A 26,072-nucleotide genomic window follows, 5' to 3' on the forward strand; every position below is an offset into this window, starting at 1 on the left:
TTGCCGGCCAGCTCCCACCGCCCGGGCCGAGCCACCGCCGCGTTCGCGGCGGGCTCGGGTCGGTGCCGCCGAATCTCGCGCCCAGCCTCCTTCCAGAGCCACCGTTTGAATCTGCGCAGGCGGACTGCCGCCCCATTGGCCGCCGCCGCCGCACGCGACACGGGCGGGCGGGGCCTCGCGCCAACCGCGGGCGGCGCATGACGGGGGAGCGAGTTTTCCCCGTTGGCGGGGCGGGAAAGGCACGCGGTTCTCCGCGCATCCCCCCCACGCCCCGGCCCGTTGTCGCTCGCAGCGCGCGCGACAACGGGCCGGGGCGTGGGTGGATGCTCCTAACGGTAAAAAAACGGCAGCGGCGCAAAATTAAGCGTCTCCTTCGAGCCGGAATCGAACCAGCGACCTAAGGATTCCCGCGAGCCGCACCTCTACAGTCCTCCGCTCTACCAGCTGAGCTATCGAAGGGAGCTGGGCGCCGCCGCCATGCCGCGGCAGACAGCCTGGCTGCGCGGGTCTCCTCGCCTCCTGCCTGCTAGCAGGTTCATGGGGTGCCTGGTCTACCCGGCCATCGCGCCACATCCTATTGTGGCTGCACTCACAAACACATGAACTCCGCGGAGCTCTTAAGACAAAAAAGGGTGCGAGGACCTGCCGTAAAGATGTGGGGTGGCAGTTACAGAGCCCCCCCAAAAAAGGGCAGCCCTGAGAAAGGCACCTCTGGGTCAGTCAGGGTACACACACACAGTGTGTGCTCAGGTCTTGAGTGCTCCAGTCTATCACAGGGCTCAACCACCAGCTTTTTCCTTTAGTAATTTTAATCTGATTTTTCCTTCAACGGTGAAAACAAATCATCAAAACAGCATTTTTTACAGGGTTTCCTTATGGAACATTGCTCACCACCACCACAGGGGAAACAACCTCCTGAAGCTATCACCGCCGCCAAGTACAAGCTACACGCGAGCGTATCCTAGGTATCTCCTAGGTACTCCACTGCCCGCAAGCCTTCAGCTGGAAGTTATTTGTATAAGTGAAACCCTGTACATACGGCGTCTGTATACACACACACGCGCATATGTACGCGCCTACGCGCCTCCCTGGGCGCGGGAAGGCCTGGCTGGCAGCGCCCCCTGCGCGGGCAGGCGGGAACAGCAGGCCCTGGCGCCTCCCGTCGGGCACAGGACGGGGGAAACCCACAGAAACCCGCTTTCCCCGCACTACAAACCTGCTGTCACACGGGACAACTCGCATCGTTGCATCTTTCACAGGAAAAAAAAAAAATCAAGTTCTTTGGGGTTTTTGTTTGTTTGTTTACAAGCAGCCTTTGCCTGCGGCTGACTAATGGGTGTTCGGCACCAACCTGCATTCACTGTGATTCGCTTTTAGCAGCCAGAGATGACAAGACAGGAGGTTTCCCCACATCTAAGCTCTGACAGGAGACTTTGAACTACAAAAGCGGTAACCAAAAAAGTATGTGGAATAAAAACCACCCTGAGACAGGATTTGTGCCATCAGCCTCAGATGGTATGACATGTCATTTTTTAGCATTCATTTATATTTAATTCAAAGTGAAAGGAGCCTGAAATGAAAATATTGTTGTTTAAATAAGTACCTTCTTGTATATTCCCATAGGAATACATGTGTTCTTAATTTGTAGGAAATAGATCCTGAAAGCATTAGCTGAGTCAAACTACTAAATTAGTAAGTACTGATGGTCCTGTTGTTAAAAAAATAAAACCAAAACACCTAAAGATGCATTTTGTTATGACATCCAGTAAACATTCTCCTTGGAGTACATCAGTAAGCACATACACACCTCACTTTTTTTTTTTCTTTTTTAATCCTGTACGTATTATTGTCCTGTGTGACAAGGTCTAATGTTCCGAGTTTCTTGTGCTCTTACATGACAAAAAAAGATGAAGATGTATCCCCCTCGCCATCTCTTCTCAGCTTCTAGTAGCTTCACAAAACCAAGCCAGAGGTCTAGCTAATTCTCTCTTCAGAGACCCTACAAGTTATTTTTTCCAACTTCATTTAAGAGCATCCCTAAGAAAGAAGGCACAAACTGGCAGTCTGTTCCTGTAACAGGATATGGAATGTCTCCCCCAAATGACACCATTTTCAGGGACTGTCCCATCCCATCCCATCAGGGCTGTCATGGCCCACAAGCCATCAAGTTCAGCCTCAACAGACTTCTGGTAGGACACTCATCAGCCTGCGATATCTGAGTTCCATTACGCAAGAACTGCTTTCTGCCTTAGCTTGTCCTTCCCAAGACTCCCTTGTGACAAAGGAAAGCTCGATTCCAGCCTAGACCTGGAGAACATGACCAGGTGCAAAGACACTGCTGCAGATTCAGGGTGGCAGGATGAGGCAAATGTCACCATCACTCCAAGCACATGGACCTTGAGTCACAATGGGCATACTTCCAGTGGCACTTTGCCACTTCCCCCTTGCCTTAGGACTGCTTAATTGGATCTCCTGACAAATCAAAACCAAACATCACTAGAACCACCTGTTAGCATTTGGATCCTGCTTGTTTTTTGCAGTGTTCCCCAAGTGCAAACAGCAGTGGGCATCCCACTTCCAAAGACAGGACACTTGCTCACACTCTTACCCAGATGCTTTGATAGGCAAAGTACCCTGGAAGAGAGAGTGATGTTCCTGTAATTTGCCCCATTGTTTATTCCTTCTTGCTAAGCTTCCTGCTGATCTGCAGGGAAAAATATTCTATTAGGCATTGATTACGACCCTAACCAACGGCAGATCAGCAACTTTGTTCGTGCTGGGAAACAGGTCCCTTTCTGTGCAACACTGATGCTTCAAAAAATTTCACCCAGCTGCAGTGGTATGAAAAGTACCACACTATTAGGCCATATGTTAAGTCCATATGTGCACTATGGGGCTCATTTGTTACTGCTCCAATTCTGCAAGAGTTCCATCTATTCCCTGGCAAAGCCTTTAATGAACAAAAAAATAACAGTCATGATCCCATTTCATATTGTCACAGAGCTGAAATGATGGAAAAACTTTGAAGTCATGTGCAGAAGTTTGTAATTCTTTGCCACTATGCTCACCAGAATCTCATTGTGAATTCAGGCAGCCAGTTTGACATTTATCTGGACAGCTAAGCAACACAAGGATATTCCCCAGAAGGCACAGGGCTTAACACCACTGGCATGAAGTTAAGAATAATCAGTCTATCCTAAATGATCTTCCTGTAGGTTGTTCGAAAACCTTACAACAGAGGAACCCAGAGTCTTTGTGAAGATTATTCTCAGCACAGACAATCAACAAGGCACGCGACTGACTTCTTGCTACAAGAGCTTCAACCTTTGAATCTAGTAAAATTCCTACAAGGTAAACTCAGGAATTAGTTTTTTGAATTGTGGAAAACAAGTAGCTTATTTCCTCAGCAAACAGTTTCCCAACTCAAAAGCAATTGCTGCTACTCTCATAGAACTAAGGTCTATAAAGAAACACGTGATGATTGCTAAAATAAAGACCAAGCTCAGTGTAGGTGAGCTTACAGATTTTTTACCAGATACGTTCCTTTTAGTAGTCTTCAATGCCTATCACCAGTTCCTCTAGTGACTATAAACTTCAGAGCTCTACACTGGCAGAAACACCAAATATGTCAATCAAAACCACATGCATCCATCAAGTCTTCAGCCCAGCTACTTGACTTGGTCCAGATTCAATGTCATGGTACCACACATTCAGTGCCCAAGGTGATCTTGCTTGCATCAGCCCTTCGGGGGCTGAGCTTCCTCCCCATGTTTGGAGAAAACCCTGACGAAGAACACAAGGATACTCACCAGAGTGAGTAAAATTAAGAATAGTTCTCCATACGGACGACACATTATCACAGAATCACACAGATCTCATGATCTGCTCTGTATCCTGCTTCTGGCAAACCTCAGCTGTCATTGGCTTGAGAAGAAACCGAGGTCATGCTGAGCTCACACTGTCTCTTGCAGAGTGTGAGGAAACGGTGTCAGTGCACGGCTCTGATGGACACTGTCAGTTAGAAACCAAGTCCTAAGCCTGACCTCACCTGCTTATGCAAGTACAGCAGCAGTTACACTGATAGCACTTCTTTGAAGAGACAAATTTCTGGTTGGCAACCACTTCAGCTATGGTTTCAATGGCATGGGCATTCATTTATATGAGGCACTATATAGGCAAACAGATTACATTTTAGGGGTTAAAAGTGGAACAGCCTTGAATCAATCAAAGTGGGGGGGAAATTTCCCAAATTTACACTGAGACATTACCTATGATCTCGCTATCAAGTCTTCCAATAAATAATAATGATACTGCTGCACAATTAGATTATTATATTAATCTCAATTAGCAAGCTTTACTAATTTGTCAAATGCCACTTGTTTATTTTGGAAATCATGGAGGAATAATTCTACTAGTTCTGGTCAGCCTTGCAAATGCTTTTAAAAAAAGGATTACTCCTTTCACAAACATACATAGAACTTTGGAGACTGAAGAGATTGTGTAGAAGGTCATCTGTTAATCAGGTATTGGCAGTACGCATTTTCTCATAGGTGTTTTGGGAATTATGCCCTAGAAAGTCATCACTATGAATGCAAGAGAAGTCAGTGTAATCCTTGATTTTGGCAAACCCCAGGAGTAAACAATTAGCCCTAATGCTAAGGGCTTTGTAAAGCAGTTGGAGCCAGGACTGAGCCAACCAAATGTTCAGGTGGGTAAGCAGGTCAGGCAGCTCTAAACTGTGTCCCAGCAGCAGCCTGAGCTAGATTCAAGCAAACAGCCTACGCTCAATAGTATCCTGGTGGATAAATGGAAAGCACTGCCTGACTTTCTACCCCCAAAATAAAAACCACTTTATAAAAAGGATAGTGTTCTGATCCCCTGCTTTCCAAATTAGTGACAAGACTCTCTTCTTCCCACCCCTAACACAGATTACAATAACAGAAGTCACAGAGACAAACCTTCCAGTGTCACAACTGTCCGTCCCAGAGATGCTGGCCTCTGCTGCTTGTACAGCTGCAGTTTACCTCTTTTTCCAAGGCAGTGTTGCTCCCATGCAGAATTCCAGTAGGAGGAGAGGAGAGAGAGAAGAGAGTGCTTACAGATGCAAAAGAATGCACACTTCTATCCCTGGCTCCCTTCTGCAGTCAGCAATGAGTGTCCATGAAAGGTCCTTAGTTACTGCAAATGTATTTTCTGAGTTGATGCAAGGATGCCAGTGTACAAGAGTTTCAAATGTAGAACCTCAGGGTTAGGGTTGGAAAGATCCAAAACATTAAATAAAAAAATACGACTTTCAGAGCAGACAATACATAAGTGGGGATTTTGGGGCTGCTAGCTTACTAGAGACCTGAGATAGTTCAAAGTTTCCAAACTAAGAAGGGAATGGGCTAGCTCGGCTGACTTCAAATGCAGGGAAGAAACCAAAATAATACATTAGTAAATATGGCAGGTAAAGAAGAAGTAAGGTTAAGGGAAACAGGAGGGAGCAAAGAAATAAACACTGGTATTAGTTTCTACTATTGTACACTGCCTTGAATTTTCTTATTTTGAAAGCAAAAGGAAGCAGGTGCTCTTGACCCTTATTTCCTGCATCCCTCCTGCTCTCTGCAAAAATAATTGCTATTTCCAGCATCTGTCTTCAGAAGCCAAGAAGGACCTTATTTTAAGAAAGACATAGTAGGGGAAAAAGTAGTATTCTTATACGTGTAATGTTCAGATGGAGGGACTAATGTATGTACTCGAGCAATACTGAGCAGATTTGAACATACAAATAGCTTAGAAATAGTTATTTCGTTCCCCACCATTTTAAGTTAGGCCCTTGCCTTTTCTGTGTGTTTTGGCTTTTTTCTTGCTGCCACAAACCCTTCACTATCACGTGGCAACAGCTGGTGAGGTCTCACCCCTTTCCTCTCACTGGGTGGAAAAGTATGTATTTGGCAGCTTTTGCTCCTAGGAGAAAAGAAAGGTGGATCTCAGAGAAATCCTCAGAGTTAGAGTGAGCCACTGCAGCTTCTGAAGCTCATCACCCTGGAGGTGGAACAACACAAAACTTCGTTGTGCTACAGAACTACTAGTTGATTTTTAGAATGATTGATAAATCCTTACGTATCTTCTGCCCCTTCCTGAACACACCCACAAGTCCTCTGCTGTCTTAGGAATCTCCCTTCATTCCTTTCTGTCCCATATATATAGACCTCAGAGCAAGTCAAACAAGATTTCAATTTCTATCAGTCTAATTTGTGTGAAATTGGATCATTTATCCATTGCCTCTCACTGCTCTAAGAGCAGCAGTATAAACAGAGGACAATAAGCTTACAAAAATGTCCGTGGTAAAAATGATTCAGTATGTAAGTCGAAATGGCAGATGAAAAGCAAACAGGAAAGCTAGCACATCAGAAGAGACCTCTTTAGGATTTGCATAATCTGCACAAACGCATGTGGGAAAGGAGAGGTTAGGATTAGGAGGCAGCGTCTGGCAAGTATCTCTCTACATTTATACAGCAACATGACAATCTGAAAGAAACTTCATTTTAAAGAAACTCTTGTAGACTGTGTTGACAAAATAGCCTATAAAATCAAGTTTTCTTACTCTGAAAGAAGTTGCTTGAACCATGACTTAAAGGTTTACAAGAAATGACTGTGCATTTCACACAGCCAGGCTTCACAGACTGTCGGCTAATAGAAACCACAGCACCTTCTAAACCTTCTTCTAATTTCTAGTAACTTCCTTCCACCTGTCACTTTTATTTTTTTTACTTATTGAATATAGGTTTCCAAACAGCACAGACCCAGTCCAGATCTACAGGATCATTTTAGAAGTGAAATTAGATTTGCTACCAGCAAGACAAGCCACTAGAAGTATTATTTCCAGCAGACAACAAAATTAGGTAGTAATTTGAAAAACCAGAGGTGGAAAAAGTGCAAATACAAGTCTGTGCAGCTATCTCTTAGTCATCAAATCAATGCCTTTTGTTAACAGAACAGAGAATAGTCTTTTCTGAAGCTTCTTAAAGTGTCTGCAAGTTACTGCAACAGAGGTCATGCTTGCACTGAAGCCTCATGCCTTTGACAATACTAATATGTGTTCAGAATCACCCAGCGTACATCGATTTAAGTAATTCAAATCAGAATAACCCATTTCAAATCAGTTGTGGCAACCAGGTTTCTGTAATGTCAGCTTGGCCATCAAATCTGCTATGGATCCAAACACTACTACTTTTGTTTATCATTGAGAAGTAAATATTGAAAACGTCACAACTCAGTAGAAGCCAATACATATCAAAGCCTCAATAAACTCCACATCAAGCAAAGCAACAGTTTCTGCTAACTTTTGCAATCAAGATAAGTGTTTGAATTGACTCTTCGTAATACCAAAAGCACCTTCTACAACTCACTACACATGCTGATGGACATCCAAGGCTCACTCTCACCCTGATCCTAGTGAGACAATTGTGTTGTGAGGGGTCTTGTCCCGGCAGGAAGCTGGGGTTTTGCAGGGATGTTAGAACTGGAAGTGTTCAAGGCCAGGCTGGATGGGGCTTTGAGCAACCTGGTCTAGTGGAAAGGTGACCCTGCCCATGGAACTGGATGATCTTTAAGGTCCCTTTCAACCCAAACCATTTTATGATTCTAAGAACAGATTTGCTATGGACATACCCAAGAAAAAACAAAACCAAACCCAACAACTCCAATCTAAATTAAAAAATTTAGATAGATATTAAGGCTGTACAATTAATAGCAGAAGAAAAATGAAAACACTTTGAAAGCACTCTTAACTTGGTTGCTTCATACATTCAGTACTGGGTTTGGCTCAGATCATAAACACCGCATTAATAAAGATGAGTAAATTTCTCAGTTTAGCATTAAGCATTTAAGCCTTTGACATACAAATCTTCCAAAGGATAATTTTCAATTCTTCATGATATGACATGCAATCAAAATTAACTCCGTATATTTACACCCATCATTTTAAAGAATGCTTTAATGCTAGCACACTTTGAATTAAAGCCTTTCAATAAATACAGGAAGAAGTAAGAGAGTTTTGCAGATGGGTTTTATGACTTTTTTTACGCTCAAAGGTTATGATTACAGCCAATTTTTGAAACAAAGTACCACATGTAGCTCGTGGAAAAGCACAGAGATAATTAAAGTAGATGTCAATATGTTCATCTTTGAATACTGCCAAATTTTCAAAAGCCTGGTTCTTCCAAATTATGCTATTCATACTTGGATATTACATGCATGCATTAAAATTTTGCTTTGAAATACATTTTGACCAACATTTCAAACCACAGACTGCAAGATATCTTAAGTGGTCAGCGTTTTTCTATACCTTCTTGGTGACAACTTCAAAAAAAGATTTTGATCTCAGATTTTGGTTTCAAATATATAAAAACCTGTTTTAAAAATCTCTCAAATTCAAAGGTCCCATCTGTTTAATGAAATATTCAGAACAGGTATGAGGTCAAAAGAGCTCTTCCATAAAGACTTTTTCTTTCAAAAAAAGCTTCTTTTAAACAAACATAACTGAAGCAAAATGGATGACATCAGAGTTTACTTTTCTAAGATTCGTACCAGTTTTTCAACTTCTGTACTAGTATTCATGTATGCAAGTATAATGCAATTTATATGTAGAATGCAGAAGTTAACATAATTACAACTCATTCATTTTGTAACCAAATCAGTGTTAAACAGGCTAATGTGTGAAAGGCTAGATAAAAGTTGCACCTTGTAAAGCCAAAGCAGATGTTTTAACTTATAGTTTTAATATAGCAATCAAAGAAAATTCCAAATACTGTACAGTGAAGTGTAGTATAGTACACTATATACTGTTATAATACACTATTGTTACATTACAGATAAAAAAAAATCAAATATAATTAGTACAGCAATCACAAATAAACCAAACTGTGCTGGATAACAGCCAGTGCTGTGAAGATGGTATAGTTACTATGCTGTTTTATTTTTAATTCAACATGTAAAGCACTTACTGTTTAAAAAGATTTGTTTTCTAAATATATACACTATTTTAATTCTTATTTATACATTTTAAATAGCATTCCCTCCTAAAAGTGCACTCTTTCATTTCTTGGCAACAATCCTCATTAAATGTAAAATAATTCTGAAAATACCACTCTTGTTTCAACCTTTTATTGCTCAACCACAGGCATAAGGGCTCAGAGGGAATCCTGCATTCTAAAGATATTAAGCAACTTCTTCAAATTTTAAGAAGCTAAACTGATATCCACAAGCAAAACAAAGAAACCACTTACTTGTGTTCTTTAGTTTGTTGTTTTGTTTTGTTTTTTTTTTAACAGAAGAATCAACTTCATATTACTATTATTTTACGAAAGCATGTAGACTCTGCTATTTGAAAATCGGAGCCAAACAAATGTAGAGGTAACAGTGGCATCTTCTTAAATCATTGATTTTGCATATATTTCAGATCGAGCACCGCTCTCCCAATTGTAAGCAAACTATGAATTTTATTACCTGGCATTTTCAGCACATTGAAAAAGTAGCAAGCGACTCTGCTAACCTTGTCACAGTGACAATAGATTCTACTTTTTGAAAGACTGTAAATTAAGCATTTTGGTCTTGAAAGTATGCCTGTTGTACAGGGTTGTTAGCATACAGCCTTGTGGCACTGTGCCTCTGTGAAGCTGCTAGAGCATTCTGTTGGAGGCAATGTCTAGCTCACATTTTGTATCTATCAGAAGACTAGTAAACTACATGTGATTCACAAAACCAACAATATACATTGCTGTTTTGTGACTGTAACAGTGAAGACATCCCAAATATATTTATATTATTTCATTTGAAAAGCTACTATTTATTTTCCCTTACTGAAATGCAAGCAATTCACAGAGAAACAGCAGTATCAAAGCCAACCTTACTAAGCAGACACCCATTTGAAGTACTAAAAATCTTGCATTTGCCTGGAAAACTGGTCTGTTCTCTTGAGGTTTCCCATATGCTCATCAGCAATCTAGTTCATTCTCTTTTTTTTTTTTAGTACTGGGCCTGTATTTTCAGTAATCACCTTTCATTTAGGCTGTACATACTAAGCCATAGTAAAGTTCAAGATTTTCAAATAATTCAAGTCATCTTTGCCATGAGACACTGTGTAGAAGGCAGCTGGCCTCTAGACAAGAAAGTAATCAGGGCCTATTGACACGGCTTCACATCCACAATGAGTCAACGTCTTCCCTGCCCTTGTACCCCACCACCATTTTCCTGACTCTAACAGGGAAATCTAACAAGCACATGGGTGCCCCTAAGACAGGCACACAGGTTTGCCTCAACTTACATTTGCAGCCACTGCTAGCAATCAAATGAAACATCTGTTCAAACTTACACTTCAGTGTTCTTTATTTCACTTCTCCTGTACAGTTACACATCTCACCAGCATGTAGATGAAGTTTAGCTTCACTTGAGAGTATCAAAAGCCATCTTTCTCAAAAACACTGATATTTAAATGCATGAGAAAGCTATGTGAAATAAGAACACTGCAAAGAAATATGCACAATCCTGCTTTACACCAGAGGAATTCATATTGGTGGATCTTGTGATTTTGACACCATTTTACCATTCCTTTTTGAGACCATTTTGTTTTAGGAACTGGGGAGTTCTGATCTGCATGATTTGATTGGACCTGAGACAACGCTAAGGGCAAGTCAAACAGAGCTATTATCTGTGTCTATTTCTATTTAGATAAGACAGAAAATGTCAAATTACTGCTGAAATGGGAAGTGTGTCAAAATTAAACCAAGCCTTCCTCTTTACACAGCAAAAGGCACACAAACTTCTGTAGTCTTAACGGAAAGGCATGAAAGAAGTAAGCAACTCCCCTTGAAATAAGGATGATGTGCAATAAATATTTTAATTTATTTCAAACTTTATTTTCAAACTTTAAATTCTCTCATATACACTGCCTCTATTTTTTTCAGCCAAGGAAGACTTATTTTTCTAAAGAAAAGGTTAAAAAATGCCTAAGTATAGTTACCTTGTCTAAAATGCAAGAGATCCAGGAGATTCCTCCCCCTCAGCCTCTCCTGACTTCAACTCCATCCCAGGAACATGCCACTGCTATACTTTTCTAAACCTCACGCTGTGACAACGCACAAGCCTCTACTCAACATTTTCTATATAGAAGTAGCCTTGAGCCAGCTAGACTGATTCATGGGAGACTAAATGTTTTCAGAAGTCATGGCAGGCTTCCAGCTGCTGCTTGTGCATCGTGTTTCTCATTGAATAAGCCCTGCCAGTTAATCAGTGCATCAGCAAGGTCAGTTCTGGTGAGCCAAATTACTTCATATATTCCAAGCTTCCAAATTGCAAACTTACAGGTTAGCAATTTGAGATCTTAAAATTTTTCATTTATTTGTGAAAAGGTGATTCTTATTTTTTACCTATAAGTAGTGTACTTAATCATAAAATATTTATTCCCTCTACATCAAAAGTTAACCAACAGAGGCATTTTAATTTACTTTGACAAAACAGGGACTATTCTTTAAGTGACTTGCTTCAGTTAATTTTTACATACAAAAATAAATCCTCCCTCATAGGACATTTTATCATAGTAATGCTTAGAACTGTTTAAGTGATTAGAAATGTAAAAAGTGAGGAGACTTTTCGGAATACAAACATATACAATACAAACAACATTTGTGAACTGGTAAAAACCCACATGTGCACAAACACAGATTTCAATATTTAAGTGCTCTTAATTCCTTTGAAGCTGTATTAACATCTTTCATCCATTCAACGTTATTTTACCATTAGAGGAAGCAACAATAGTGCACTTAAATATGACTATGAAGATAGGAAGCAAAGTGCAGTATCAGATACACATTCCATCCTCAGGGAGCAAGCACAATGGCTGCTTCTTAAAAACTAGCACTGCAGGTCTGATGAACACGCTACTTAAGTGGATACCAGCTATGTTATCACTGATGCAGGGAAACCTGCATCACAAACCGAGGCTAATAGAGGTGGGCAGTCTTTATAGACACTGAAACAGCATGTATTCCTTGTTTCCATGGAGTACACAGTGAGCTTCAAAAGCTCAATTATCACTGAACACTTCAGGATAATGTATGTTAGAGAGTCATTTCCTAACAATAATTGTTAATTTGCTCTGAAGAGGCCAGCTGTTATTTAATTTTTGCCATTACTGACCAATCCTAGTAATCAAAGTCTTTTAGAAGAAATGGATTTGCCATTGAACATTTGTTGTTTCTTGCAATTGCCCAACTTCCTCTCTCCTGTAGTTGTATTAAAGGTTGCACAACATCTGACCAGCTCGGTATTTGGGAGGAAATAAAAACATGCTATCACTTACTAGCAGAGCACCAAAATGGTTGTGTTGGCTCAGACAGCCATGCATAACCACACCACATTCACTTTATCTTCATCATACACTAAGTAGCCTTTTTTCTAACTTGCTTAAAGTGATAATATGCAGAAATTAGAGAGTTTACTAAAGTTACACTTATTCCAAGATTTCTGACAAGCGTATACAGCTGTATGAATGAAAAACTTCTTAAATCACAGGAAGTGCCAGCATCATGTAATTAAAGTACTGTATATGCTGCATTATCAAATTTAGCAGAAGTTTAGTTTCAGTTGCTTTTTTGAAGTTTATTATAATTCATGTTTATAGTGTATTTTTGAGTGGAATTAAGTACCTGGGACAGGATTAACTTTGTCACTTTTCTGGTTTTGCCTGTTCTAGCTCTTCCAGTAACCTTAAACTAGCATGGGAAGAACCTTGCACGGGCTTAAATTTTAAGACTTTTAAGGAATTAAAAATTACAAAGAATTTTCAAGAACCCACATTTACAGCAGATATTCATCTCAGTGCATTTCCTAATAACTAATTTACAGGTAACAGAGCCAGCCTGGGCAGCAGTATGGTAATATTGAAAGCTATTGCCAATCACACACTTATCATGCACTGAATAAGATGATATAATCTTTGACATACATACAAGATTTAATAACTAATCACTTTGTGTGGCCCAGCCAATAAACATTACATTTGAACAGTAATTTCTTCTACCCTTATTAGATTTTAACCTATCAAGAGTGATCCATTGGCTCAGTTGCATTAGTGATTCCTGCATCTTGACTATCCATCTCCTCAAGCTCCTCAACAGAATTTCCCTTTTGTGCTTTAGACCTTGCAGGGAATGTTGTTCCCACAGAATTCACCATGTTACCATCAGTTGATTCGGTATTCAAGTGTTCAGTACCACCTGGTGCAGAAAACGATTCGGGTAAGCCAGCCTGAAAGCTCCCAGTTTTAGCAGTTGAACTCACTGCCTCTACTTTTCTTTGAGATAGATCAACTGATGCTGACTGCTCTGTATTCTGATCCCGCAAATGTCTATCCATTGAAGCCTGAATAGAAGAGACCATTTCCTGCAACTTTTTTCTCTGTGCCTCAATCAAAGTGGGGTCAAGCTGCCTGCTGTCTCTCATTGTCACAACTCCTGGAGCAATTCGGATAAGCTCACTGTTACCAGAAGCAGCTGTGAATGCAGAAGGCTCAATTTTAGCAGAAGGACTGAAGTCCGTTTCTGTGCTATACTTTCTTAAAAGTGGTGTTTCCCTGGCTCTTTGATCATGTTGTTGACTACTAGATGCAGTTCCTAGGGAATGGCCCTTTCCTTGAAATGCAGTTATGTTATGTAGTTGTTCAGATTTCTTTTTCACTACTCCACCACTACCCAGCTTCAGCATTCCGTGTGAAGGACTTGCTTCCCTGCTTCTTGAAGCAGCTTCTGCTCGCACTTGACTTAAGGCCTCTTTAACCAGCTCTTCAACATCAGGACCAATAGGAAAGTGCCCAACAGCATCCACACACAGCTCTAATCTGTCTTCTGCTGCATTGTACACAAAGTTTTTACCAGGCAGATGTGGAAAAGTACAGTGCTTGCCATCAGCCAAACCTATAAAGACAGAAAAAGTTATTAAAAGTGCTAACATATTTTTAAGGCATGCTCTGAATACATAGTAATTATTGTATATAAACTTATTGCATCAAGTTTGTGAAAACAAACACACTGAAACTTACTACTGCGGGAGAAAAATAATTTAGGCTCGTATGCCACATGACAGCAACCACAGTATATTCCTAAGATGCTGCTGCCTTCTATGGTGATTCTAATGAAGTGACAGGACTGTAGTATTACTAGATAAAATAACTACCTTGCTGGGACTTGCAGTTCTAACACAACAAAAGTTAAAGAAATAGTATATGCTTGCAGCAAAACAAAGTAAGCCAAACCCCATCACTATCACCACCACCTTCCGCCCCACAACCACACAAAAACAACCAACTTCCCCCAGAAAACTGCCAAAGAGCACATTTCAAATCACGGTTTATCTGGAGAAGTACTATTTAAGACCACTTCCATACTAGTTAGAATTATAGTAGGATTTCAGGGTGTACAACTGCTGCCAAGCCTGAGAAATTTCAAATTTGCTATTTGTCATCTTCTCGGAGAGGAAGTGTTGCTAGATAAACAAAAAAATGTTTCAAGCTTACTATGTTTAGTAGTCCTGGAGATTATAACTATTAACCTTTACAAAACAAATGTCAAACATAGTATTTTTGATCTGCTGTTTGTTTCATCATCCCACTTACAATCTGAACAATCTGGTAAAATTGAGACTTCACTAGACAAATTTAAGTTCTCAAGCTGCTCTGTGTCAAAAATGGGCAACATTTGGTTTTCCAGTTTAACATCATAAAATACAAAATAACTCTTTCAACTCTGTCCCCTATAGGTTGTGGTAAAAGCATTAACGTATCACTTTAGTGACAATGGCTTTCTGTAAGTTAAATGCTATCTGCAGATGAAAACTTGGCTGCAACAACTCTCTTCAGTTCTATCAGCTATGTCAGGAGAGCTAAAATAAAAAAAAAAAATTTTAAGTGCCAAGAATAAGTAAATCAATGGGATTTTTCCTCATATTCTCTTGCAATTCTTGAAGAAAACCACCAGAAATTACGCAGAAGGGAAGAAACGCACCAAGCAAATCCTATTTCTGTGTTATCAAACACAATGCAGTCAAAACAAGTATTCTGGGTGTCAATGAATAAGGTCACTCAAATAAATTGAAACATTATTAAATTGTTTCTATACTGATGAACCAACTGACCAATCTCACTCATCCTCCACAACTGCTCATTCACACACTTTTACAGTTGCAGAGAATCTACAGATGAGATTTTATTTTGAGAACTTCAGACACCTAGCTTCTTTCTTTACATACCCATGGGAACCAAACAGCCAAAACACACACAGAACAAAATTTAACCCCAAACACCTATCCCTCTAACTTAGCCTGAAGAACATATTTTAACTACATAATTTACCAGTTCAACCTTCATCTGAAAAGAGAGAGCTGTATAGCTGCTATGATAAAAACACTGCAATCCTGAAATCTCAAAATAAGATCTTAAATAAGATCTATTAAATCAAATTTAAATTAACAGTACCTACACTTGATAGAAAGCTTTGTTCCAAATGTCCAGTATAATAGTTGCATTATTACATTAACTAAGATATAACCAATAGGTATGAAGCTTCTTTAAGTGAAAAAAAATAGTTAGATTGCTGCACACTGTAATTGTTTAGCGTGGAAATTTAGTAGTTCGTAAAATGTTAAAATCATACAAATATGTAAATGCTGAAATAGTAATTCTACCTACCAAGGTAGCGTAAAATACCTGCACACACAGGAATGCAATGATGTTCAAATACAGAATATCGTCTTCCACAGCATTAGTTCTTACATTGTCAGTTGGCAAAAATTACTTAAGTGAGGCATTTTCTGTGAGTTAATGACCAGTAGGGTTAAAATCCCTTGGATTCATTTCAGGTTCTCAATTCTGGCTAGTCATTAATCGGTCCAAAATGTCCTTTCCATCAGGCACTGTTTAAGCTAACTCACTTGCCACAAACAATACACTTTACTGTACAAGCATAGTACAAGAAAGAAAACTAAAAGGCAACAGATCTGCCATAAGACACTTGCATGCTAATTCTATTACCCAGGCTAATAATTCAGTGAGAGGTAGTGGGCATTGAGTATACCACACATTTTAATTACTGCAAACAGAACAGAAATTACTTGGTAAAATACCCATTTCCAGAAATAATCAAGATTAAGTTAAGGCTGATAAAACTGCCTAAGAAGAAATCAAAAGAAACCAGCAAAGGAATCATCATTACAGATGAAACCACAAGAGATAAACTATGAATGCAAAGACTTCACTAAGAAAACAAACTTTAAATGAGAGAAAATAATGGAATAGTACTTTCTTCTCTAAAGAAACATGTTATTCTTTGTAGGTAGTATCTATAAAGCCATCTAAAAATCAAATATACTCTAACTACTTCCTTGGTTACTCTGCACATAGTCCAAGACGTGACATTTATTAATGCAAGAAGGTGATGGAAAGCTTTGCTTTTGAACAACAATCTTAGGAATATGAAAGACAAATTTTACCAACCATTTAAATTTAAAACATGCAGTGCCCCTGTATAAAATATCTACTAAGAAGCACACTAGGAAGATGAACTGCTTATCCAGTGTTTTAAAGTATAACAGGAATAGGTCCTAGGTCCTATGATCTTCTCTTTGTTTGATCTTTCCAGAGAAGAAGGAAAAAAAAAAAAAATGAAAAAAAAAATCAGCTGACATTGAAGTTATTTGCACAATTCAGGAAGTTTAAATGGAGATGTATGGTTGTAGAGAACATTTCAGAAAAGAAGATATTTAAGTTGAATGAACTAGTCTTATAGTCAGATTCCTTAGTCTTAGGCTCTCTGAGGGAGCATAAGTAGTTCTACAATATTATGAAAATGAAAATGTACCATGGTAATAAAACAAAAATATATTTATGCTTACAAGTGACTCAATACCAATTTACAATTTTAAAGATTTTAAAACAGAGGAAGGAAGGGATAAAAACAAAACCAAAAAATACCTGTGGTTTTCTTCATTATGCTGTAGAATACTCCACCCTGCTGAAACAATTGAGGAAGCCCCTTTGCATAAGACCAAACATCTTCTCCTGTAAAAATCAAACACAATCATTAAACAGTCATATTTTAACATTATAGACAATGGCTGAAAATGTAACTCCTTGAATTAAAAGCTGAATCCTCACTCTCTTCTATGCAATTAAGAATTTGAATTTTTATTGCAAATTTACCGAATAGGAGTCCAGGACATCAAGAAACTTTCAGGAACATCCCACTGCCTGCAGTCAAATATCCTACATGTTCTAGTACAAAGGTTCCCAAATTTTATTTGATCCAGGCTGCAGCTCCTGGTTCTTAGCCAGGACCTACATGAGTCTCCATTTCCCTCCTACCCAGGCTTTCAACATAAAACTAGGAAATGACTAACACACTTCCAAAATTCAAGCACATACCCTTGCACATTAAAACCTCAATTCTATCTCTCTACACCTTCTCAAAAATCAGATCTCAATTTCACAGCTGCCATACAGCAGACTTTATACTGTAGCTGACACACACATGTCCACACAGGCAGCTGTGTAGAAGCTGTGTCTGTACCTGGCTTTTCTTGAGAGTTAGAAACAAAACACCAACTGTGAGGCCCCAGCAGTCCTGTGTAACTGGCATTTTTCAAAGATGCCAAAAATGGCATTGAAATGTGACAACTTTAAATGCCACTGAAAAGGAAAAAAAAAACCATAGACTATATAAGGAAAAGAATATAAAGAACAGAAAAACTGGGTTACAATGACAGAGTATCAGTGACCTCAGCACCTGCTAAATCAGTTCAGATCTGCATTTTTACCTATACCCTTTTCCTCATTTCGCTAACCACTCACCTGCTTCAGAGAAGTGACGTGTGATGTAGCTGTCAAAGTAGCGCAAGCAAAAAGTACTGATACATTCCGTTCTCCTGATGCAGAAACAACTACTGCACGTATACATTTTCAGAAAAAACTGCTTTTCCCACTTTATATCAAACATTCAGGGAACATACTGAAACACTAGAAATAGAAATTGCACCCTTCTTTAGACATCAAAATCTCAATAACCATGTCTCAATTTTCTATTAAAATTGAAGAATGTAAATCATCAACTAAAGTTAACTGGATGCACTTACTACTTGGAATAGAGATAGTTGGAATGTTTAGGGCTGTAAAATATTACCCACCAATATTTCCTTGCTTGCGGTTAAGAGTAAAATAAAAGTAAAAAGTTATTTTTAATAGCTTCCACATAGTGAATATGGGGTACATCTAAATCCCTCCTTGCATTTCTCTACCGCATATCCCACAAGGTAACTGTGGCTACTCTCCTATCCCACCACCTCAGCTGAGAAAATGTTTCACCCTCGTGACAGTGGCATTATGTGCTACATTACGCTTTGAAACCCTTCAAGCCACTCTCCGACTTTTCTGTTTCCCTTCCCCGACAGGCATGGGACTCCGTACACTCCCCTGCTCGTCTGTCCCCCCACCAGAAGGTCACCTCTCCAGGTGTTATTCAAGTCCTCATTCTCTATAAAAAGGTATAGTACATCTTCCTCGTGTTTTGTCTTTAGACATTTTAAAGACAGGAGACCTACATGATGTGATTAATTTTAAATGCGTTCCCTTGAACCATGTATGTTCTGGTTCATTGCATTCATTTCCACATCAAGCTCACAAATTTGGCCTTCACTTTCTAGCAAGAATATCCAGGTAACAAACCAACTACTCTTCTTTCTTATTTTCCATGATCTACTGAAGAAGGAGGACTTGCCTTTTGACTTTATCCTGATAACTCCTGTCTACTGACTTGCTAATAATTTTGAAGCTTCTCTCCAGCTCTCACTGACTCCACTAAAAAAAATTTAAAAAATTAAAAAAATAAAAGGAGTATTCTCTTGTCCTCCCCACTATTGCCACAGCTTTCCCTCTTCCTCAAACAGCTGCATGGAGGGGGGACAATCACTACTGAGAACACTCTCTCACGTTTTTGCTATTTCAAAGGGGGTTCATGGCTACCCTGCATCCTTATTCTCATCTACACTCTGAAATACACATCCCTGTACACAATGGCTCCAGATCATCACTGCTGTGGCTCTTCATTTTCCCCCAAGTCTTCCTGGTGGTTTAAATACTGCCCACAGGAATCAAAATAACCACCACACTGATAAGTAACAGAATACACCTGTCAGTCTACCAAAGCCTGGGGAGGCCCCAGCCAGCAGCCACACAGTGGCTGACTCCAGACCAAGGACTCTCATACTGCTGCATCTAGCAATCCATTCTTACTTGAAGGGCTCCCTTCCACCAGGCTTTTAGAAGCCCAGTTTTACACATCAGTGGCATTCTCCAAGAAAAATCATGCCCAGAGCAAAGAGGGAATCTTTCCAAGCCTTTCTCAAGAGAGGCATCACTGTTTATATAGCCTTTTATGCAACACTAACAAGGACTACATGCAGAAAAATATGGAGAGCAGAGCTCACAAAACAAAAGCATCAGCCACTGAAAGAAAAACAAACCAATGATGCTGTTTTGGTAAGGAGATCTCAGATTGGAACACCAAAAAAACCCACAATTACAACTGGACTTTCCCAGATCAGAGGAACTAGTGTGTGCGATTCAACTAAACTATGTTTGAGGTTTGCACATTTGTGTTGCTAGTTGCATTTCACTGTTTGTTTCAGTTTTATTTACCATGGCAGTAAGATCACTAGGTCACAAGTTAATTTGGGTGATCATTTAGTTAGATTAAAAACTCCCTCAAGACACTACATTTATCAAAGAGATACGTTCTCTGCACTGTTCCCACTTCAGTACACACTCCCTCAGACCAGACCTCAGCCCCACAACACTAAGGTATGGCAACAAAGGAAGACTATCCTACCCACAAGTATGCCTCATACACTGAAGAAAAAAAGCAGGTGCAGACTAGCCAGTGGAAGCCCAAATCATCACTTCATACAGCAGAGAGGACACACAGCAGTGCAAAACAAATTGAAAGCTCAGCTGACAAACACAGGTTACAGGGAACTACAGCTGGCTTAGACACAGGCTGTTTAATACCAAGCAAATCCTGGTATCAACTAATACATTTCATCTAAATCTGGCTATTTTGATTTCTTGTGCACTGACGAATTCATCAATGCAAAACAAACCAATCAAAATAGATTCATACTTGGCTTGCACATATCCAGAGTGCTTCTGCATGGGTGTAATTAAATACATTTTAAAATACACTGGTTTAACTATGTTAATGTAAAATTACCATTCTTGTAGTCATTGCCCTATAGAATTCTGTATTTTGAGTTAAAAAAAAAAAAAGAGGACAAAGATTTTCAAAAAATCATGCATAATATGTTAAGTGGTCCAGAAATTACAGTATCTAATTTCCCAGGGCTTATTTTTAAATTATATACAGAAAAATTAAAGACCATGGTCTAAAATTTTAATAAGTTAACTAGCTGAGACCAGAAAAGAAAAATTCTAGTAACTGAAGCATCAAGTCAGCCTACAGGAGACCTTGTATGAAAAAAAAGTTTTTAAGCATCCAGAATGAATAGTTACACATGTTTGAAGACACGTTTTCACTATGGGCATTGGGGAAAAGAAAAAAAAAAAAAAAAAAAAAGAAAATTGTGTCTGGCCCAGTGAGCTATTTCAACAGCATTTCCCCTCTACACATTCTAATCTGACTGTATTAGATGAATGTTTTTAGCAGAACAAAGTTACAGCAAGAGCATGCACGATAAGCTGACTCTCAGAACTTCGCAGCACTGGTTTTTAGCGGTATAGAAACATCGTTGAGAAACACTGAGGCTTCTCATCCCAAAAAGGCTGAATGTATCACCTTGAGGAACTGCCACCCCAACACTCTTAAGAAAGGGCAAGGACTTAAGAAGTTTCTTCAGAGTTTGTTTCCCCATTGAAAAAAAAACACAATTGCAGACAGTCAGCTGTCTAGATTTTTTCCACATATCATTAAAGGAAAATGAAGCCCTGATGAGAAAAATGATTATATAAAAACAGCACCTTATTCCGTAGCTGCATAAGTTGTTATAATCGGTTGGTTTATCATTTGCTGCCGTTTTTACTTCTATTAGTAATGCAAAATGGATGCAGAGAAGGGTGAGGTAAATTCTATTCTAACCTGTGCTTTGAAAGCAGAATCTAGCAGCAATGAGAGTCAAAGACAAAAACTGATTCTTGAATACAAGATCAGCTCATAGTTTATGGGTAAAAAAACTGTAAAAACCTGTAAAAAATCAACACACCTTAATGCTGAAGTAACTGAGATGACAGAAAAAAACTCTGACATGCCTTAAAAGTAAGCCAATAACTACTCTTTCAGCAGTATTTCCTGAAAACAGGAAAGCACTCTTCTAAGATTCATCTCAAGATTAAGACATCTTTTAAACCTAACCTTTTCCTGCACTTTGGAACTACGGTGTAAATGTCAGTGTGACAAGGTGGCTAGTGATTCAGCACACTATCTTGCAAGAGACACAGGAGTAAACAATCAGGCTTGGAAAAGAATCAAAGTTCTGCTTGATGAACTTCTGACATACCACTTTGTGATTATGTAATTGTTTCGTTTCTAAAACATCACATGCTTTAGCCACACCAAATCCCTCCAGCAAGAGAGAAGGCTCCCACAAAAAAACCTGTAAACATTTACTACTCAACTGGTTCACAGAGCTAAACGTATGATAATTACTGTTGTACTTCCTGCCAGTAAGCAGCAAGAACTGTGAAACCTGATGAAGAAAGCACACAAACGAAGGTCCAAGTCTCCTGAGTCCAAATATGAAAATAAAAACTACAGGCACCTGAGAAAAGGCCTTTCGTCTTGAATTATTAAGAGTTAGTCAGATTTACATGACTGACAATTTGTATGCATAGCTTTGCAATCCTATGTCCACCTTTGGGATTCAGATCTGTGTTTAGATTCTTCCTGTTGCTCCCCTGCTTACATTCTGAAATAATAATTCTCACAGCTCTTTAGAAAGACCAGATCTTAACTTAAAATTAGCAGATTAGATAAGGAGACAATGTTGTGTTGATTTGCTTAAACCAACACAACTCCCTGTGGGGAGAAATGCTAGGACTTCATCCTACTACAAAGGTGAGAATTTGGTCCTCAAACTTCCAATGAGCTGACACTCAGCATCATCCCCTTCTTACCTCTGCTCTGAATTTATTTCCTGAAACCTGAGGGAGATGTAGGAAAAAAGAGAGCATGTAGCTCACACACATACACATCAGATGTGTGCCTAATGAGAGACAGGAAAAACAAATAGAGAGACAGACAGAAGAGGAATTGCAACAACTTCTAAATAGCATTTTTTAAAAGACGTTATAGCAAAGAGCGAGCAAGTATCTCGTATACCCATTCTAAAAAGTCACAACACAACAAATCACTGACAGCATGTTAAATGCTCTTCTAATAGAGGAATAAAGGAACTAACCTTCTCCATGGTTACAGAAAAGAGGAAAAAAATAAAGATACATATGTAACTACAGTTTGTAAAATGTTATCTTCTACTTAAAAATACAATTTTAAAGTATAACTCTAAGTCAGCCTTACCCATTAGTGTTGCTAGAAGACAGAGAGAATACATCTCCTTATCGACTTGCTCTTGCAGTTCCTTCGATGAGATTTTACTAGTCACAGCAACGTCTTCATGCTTCACGGCATGGGCCAAGTGTGCCGAAGCAGACTGCCTGCCTTCCTCCTTACCTTTCAGGATTTCAATCGCAATCCTGTCACCATGCTGCAAAGGAACAGGCTCGTTTTCCATGCCTTCTTTGGGAGGCAGAAGCTCTTTAGGAGGAAAGCCATAGCGAATACATTGCAAATATGGAGGAATATTAAATTCTCTTGCTATGCTTTCCTGTAGTTCCAAAAAGGTGGTAGTGCACTTTAGGGTAAGCATTGACTGCCTCCCATCATTTGTGGTTATTCGAATTTTCTTTTCTTTTGTAGAGGTTGGAGAATACGGGGTTTTTGTTGGTGTAGCAGGTGCAGATGATGGCCCCTCACGAATAGCCCCAGGAGAAGCAGTCCTAGGTTGCCCTTTATGCTCTTGTTTCAATTTTTCACTTTTCCGTTTTTGCATTACGGAAGCCTGGTCTGCAATGTTCTGCTGAACAGTTCTTTCAGCTTTGCTCATATTCAACTCCTCCTTGTGCAAAGTTTTTGTCTTCTGTCCAGTCAAAATAATTTTGGTTGGAAGTTGCGACTCCAGCTCTTGTCCTTGCTGTACATCATCAGCTCTTTGGGCGTGAGCACCATCGATATTTACAGGGGTATAATCATCAGGGTTCTTTTTGGCAGTTTGATGCAATATTGTGTTGACAACTTTCTGAACAAGAATCTCACTACCAAATTCACCAGGGAAGTGCTTGGTGACAAGTTTCATGGCGACATCATACACATTGCTGTTCAGAGAAGTGTCACTTTCATACTGAAACCAGTAGACTGTTTCTCTCACCACTCTTCCACCCCACTCTAGAGTAATAGGAAAAGCTTCAGGGAGATTATCATATTCTTTACCTTCCCAGTAGTGCTTGAATCCACAGCCACATTTGCCACCTGTAGACCTAGTATTAGTTCTGTCTCCGTCCAAATATGAAACAGATCCATCTTCTCTGACACGACGCACTAAGTTGCCATGACACCAGTTACAAGCAGTCAAACTACTCAGGCTATAGTCTGGTACCAGCACATCCTTTGCAGGGTTGTAAGAACACACCAAACTGTTCAGGGGAAAACTGTAATTTTTGTCAGGCCTTAGTTGGCCGTGGGTACTTTTTGCCAGGTTGTAGAGTTTCCCCCCAGGAGCCAGCCACTCTGGAGGAACGTGATGCTCTGAAAGGGCCCCGCAGATCAGGCACCTGTGAAGGCGGTTGTCCATCACTGCTTTTTTGGCAGCTGCAGTAACTTCTTCAGGCTGGACTCCTATTACACCAGTCCTTCTGTAGAAATACTGATGTACATCAGCTACAAGACTGGGATGGATACCGTGTTTACTCATGAAAACCTCTTCCATTGCAGCAACGAGCCTCATCAAGTATTTATCTTGCAAACTTCTGTCTCCTCCAATAACACAACCACCGTCCTCCTCTAATGTGATATACTTTTTGATGAGGTCTTGAGGAACTCCCCAGGCTTTAGGAAGCAGCTTCCTAGGTAGTTTAGGTAAAGCAGCACCTTTTATTCCAACTAGAGGAATATAATGGTTACGTCCTGAGCTACTCCATGCAATGCAGATCGGCTTGTTCAACATGCCATCTTTTCCCATGCATTTTTGTAGAGGTACCAGACCAGGGAGGAACGTTGCTGAATAATCTCCGGAGCTTCGCATTCCGCTCAAGGAGTCTAACAGGATGATAGGCCGGTGAAGCACGTTGGCCAGACCAAAGATGTGAATATTCCTAAGGCCCATTGGCACACCTTCTGGAGGAACAAACAAAGGGTCACATTCGTTGATAATGTCCTCCCACTCTGCTGCATCGATAAAGTCATGGAAAAGCGCCTTGTAGTGACTCAGATTCTCCTCAAAATGCTTCTTTAGATTCTCTCGCAGAGCATGCCAGAACAGTTCCCTGCCAACAAGCGCTCGTGAGACTGCGTGGACGAGGCAGTGACCATCTCCATCCACATGGACAGGAATGAGGCACTCCTGACTGTTGTTGGCCTTCTTGATGTCTTCCAGGGTGTCGTACAGGTAGATGAGGCTGCCAGAGCGGTCCTTTCCGTAACCAATGGTTTCAACATGCTCAGGCTCGATGAGGAAGGCGCGGTCACCCAAGAGGGAGCAGTCAAAGATGTCTCCCTGGTTCATCTCCGTGAGGAGCTTGGCTTTGCCTGTTTGCTTATCCATACCGTAGCGGGCCAGGATGGGGGCCAGGAGCTTGCAGTGGTAGTTGGAGAGGCCCATGACTTTGACGAGCTCGGTGTTCCTGCGGGGCGGGCCGGCGCCGCTGACGCCCAGCAGCGCGTTTCGCAGCAGGTTGTGCAGCACCAGGTCGGGGTCCGTCACCTCCTCCACGGCCAGCAGCTGCCGCTGCTCGTGGCGCTGCCCGCAGTCCGTGCACTCGATGCTGCCGCTGCCCTGCGGCCCGTGGGCCGGGAAGAAGAGCCGCGCCTGGCATTTGGGGTCGGGGCAGGTGCCCGAGAAGATGCGCCGGTCCCGCTTCTTGGAGGCGGCCGGAGGCGGCGGCTGCGGCTGAGGAGACGGCGGTGGCGGCGGCGGCGGCGGCTGTTGCTGCTGCTGAGGCTGGGACATCGCTCTGCTCTGGCCGGGCTTCACCCCCACCGCGCTCCTCCGCCCTCACAGGCTCATCCCCTGCGCCCCGGGTGACGACCGGCGCCTGACAGATACCGCCGCCACCGGTGCCGTCCACCAAGGGCCCATCCACCGAGCGCGCTGCCGCCGCCGCCGTTCCTCACCGCCACCTGCCCCCGCCCCAGCAAACGCGGAAGCCACCGGCGCCGCCGCTCGCTGCCTCTTGGCTGCCTCGGCCCTTGCCCGCAGCGCTACGGCCTCTCGCACTTCCACGCTAAGGGCGCATGCGCGGCGCCGCAGGGGCACTCGGGAAAGGTAGTCTTCTCCGCCGCCACGGCCCGGCCTGGGGAAGGCAGCGGGGAGGGCGCGAAGACTACAGGGACCGTGATGACCTGCGGCAGGGGGGGCGGGGGCGGGCAGGGCGAGCCGGGCCGGCTGCACCGCCCCGCGGGGCTTCTGGGAAGTGTAGTCCCCGCCCGGGCGGGCCGCGGCGGGGGAGGACGACACACGACACGCTTGGGGCGCGCGGCGAGCGCGTGCTGCGCTGCCTGTGTCAGGGTGCGGGGGAGGGGCAGGCTGCTGTGTTTAAGGTGACATCCCCACATACATATTCCTCTTCTGTCGCCCCCCGCCTGCTCACCCCCGCCCCCGGCATGAACACCGAAGCAAGGCTCCCTCCCGCGTCACAGGTCCCTCTGGGCAGGCCCCCGGGGCGGGGGCTGCTCGCGCTGCCTGAAGCCGAGGGGCTCGGTGCC

General features: G+C 41.4%; 1 protein-coding gene and 1 non-coding gene across 2 annotated transcripts; both read right to left on the reverse strand.

Annotated features, from left to right (window-relative positions):
* Nucleotides 1-369: 369 nt before the first annotated feature.
* TRNAY-GUA (transfer RNA tyrosine (anticodon GUA)) lies at nucleotides 370-459 on the reverse strand. The gene is given in 2 exon segments: nucleotides 370-405; nucleotides 423-459. It is a non-coding gene; the product is annotated as a tRNA-Tyr (tRNA).
* Nucleotides 460-8,036: 7,577 nt separating this feature from the next.
* VCPIP1 (valosin containing protein interacting protein 1) lies at nucleotides 8,037-25,555 on the reverse strand. The gene is made up of 3 exons (XM_068396721.1): nucleotides 22,614-25,555; nucleotides 17,006-17,092; nucleotides 8,037-13,955 (listed from the first exon to the last, which is right to left on the reverse strand). The coding sequence occupies exons 1-3, from the start codon at nucleotides 25,315-25,317 to the stop codon at nucleotides 13,084-13,086; spliced, it is 3,663 nt and encodes a 1,220-aa protein (XP_068252822.1). The 5' UTR covers nucleotides 25,318-25,555; the 3' UTR covers nucleotides 8,037-13,083.
* Between the last annotated feature and the right edge of the window lie 517 nt (nucleotides 25,556-26,072).

Source organism: Nyctibius grandis, chromosome 3 (assembly GCF_013368605.1).
Source record: "Nyctibius grandis isolate bNycGra1 chromosome 3, bNycGra1.pri, whole genome shotgun sequence".
In the NCBI taxonomy this organism is placed as follows: Eukaryota; Metazoa; Chordata; class Aves; order Nyctibiiformes; family Nyctibiidae; genus Nyctibius; species Nyctibius grandis.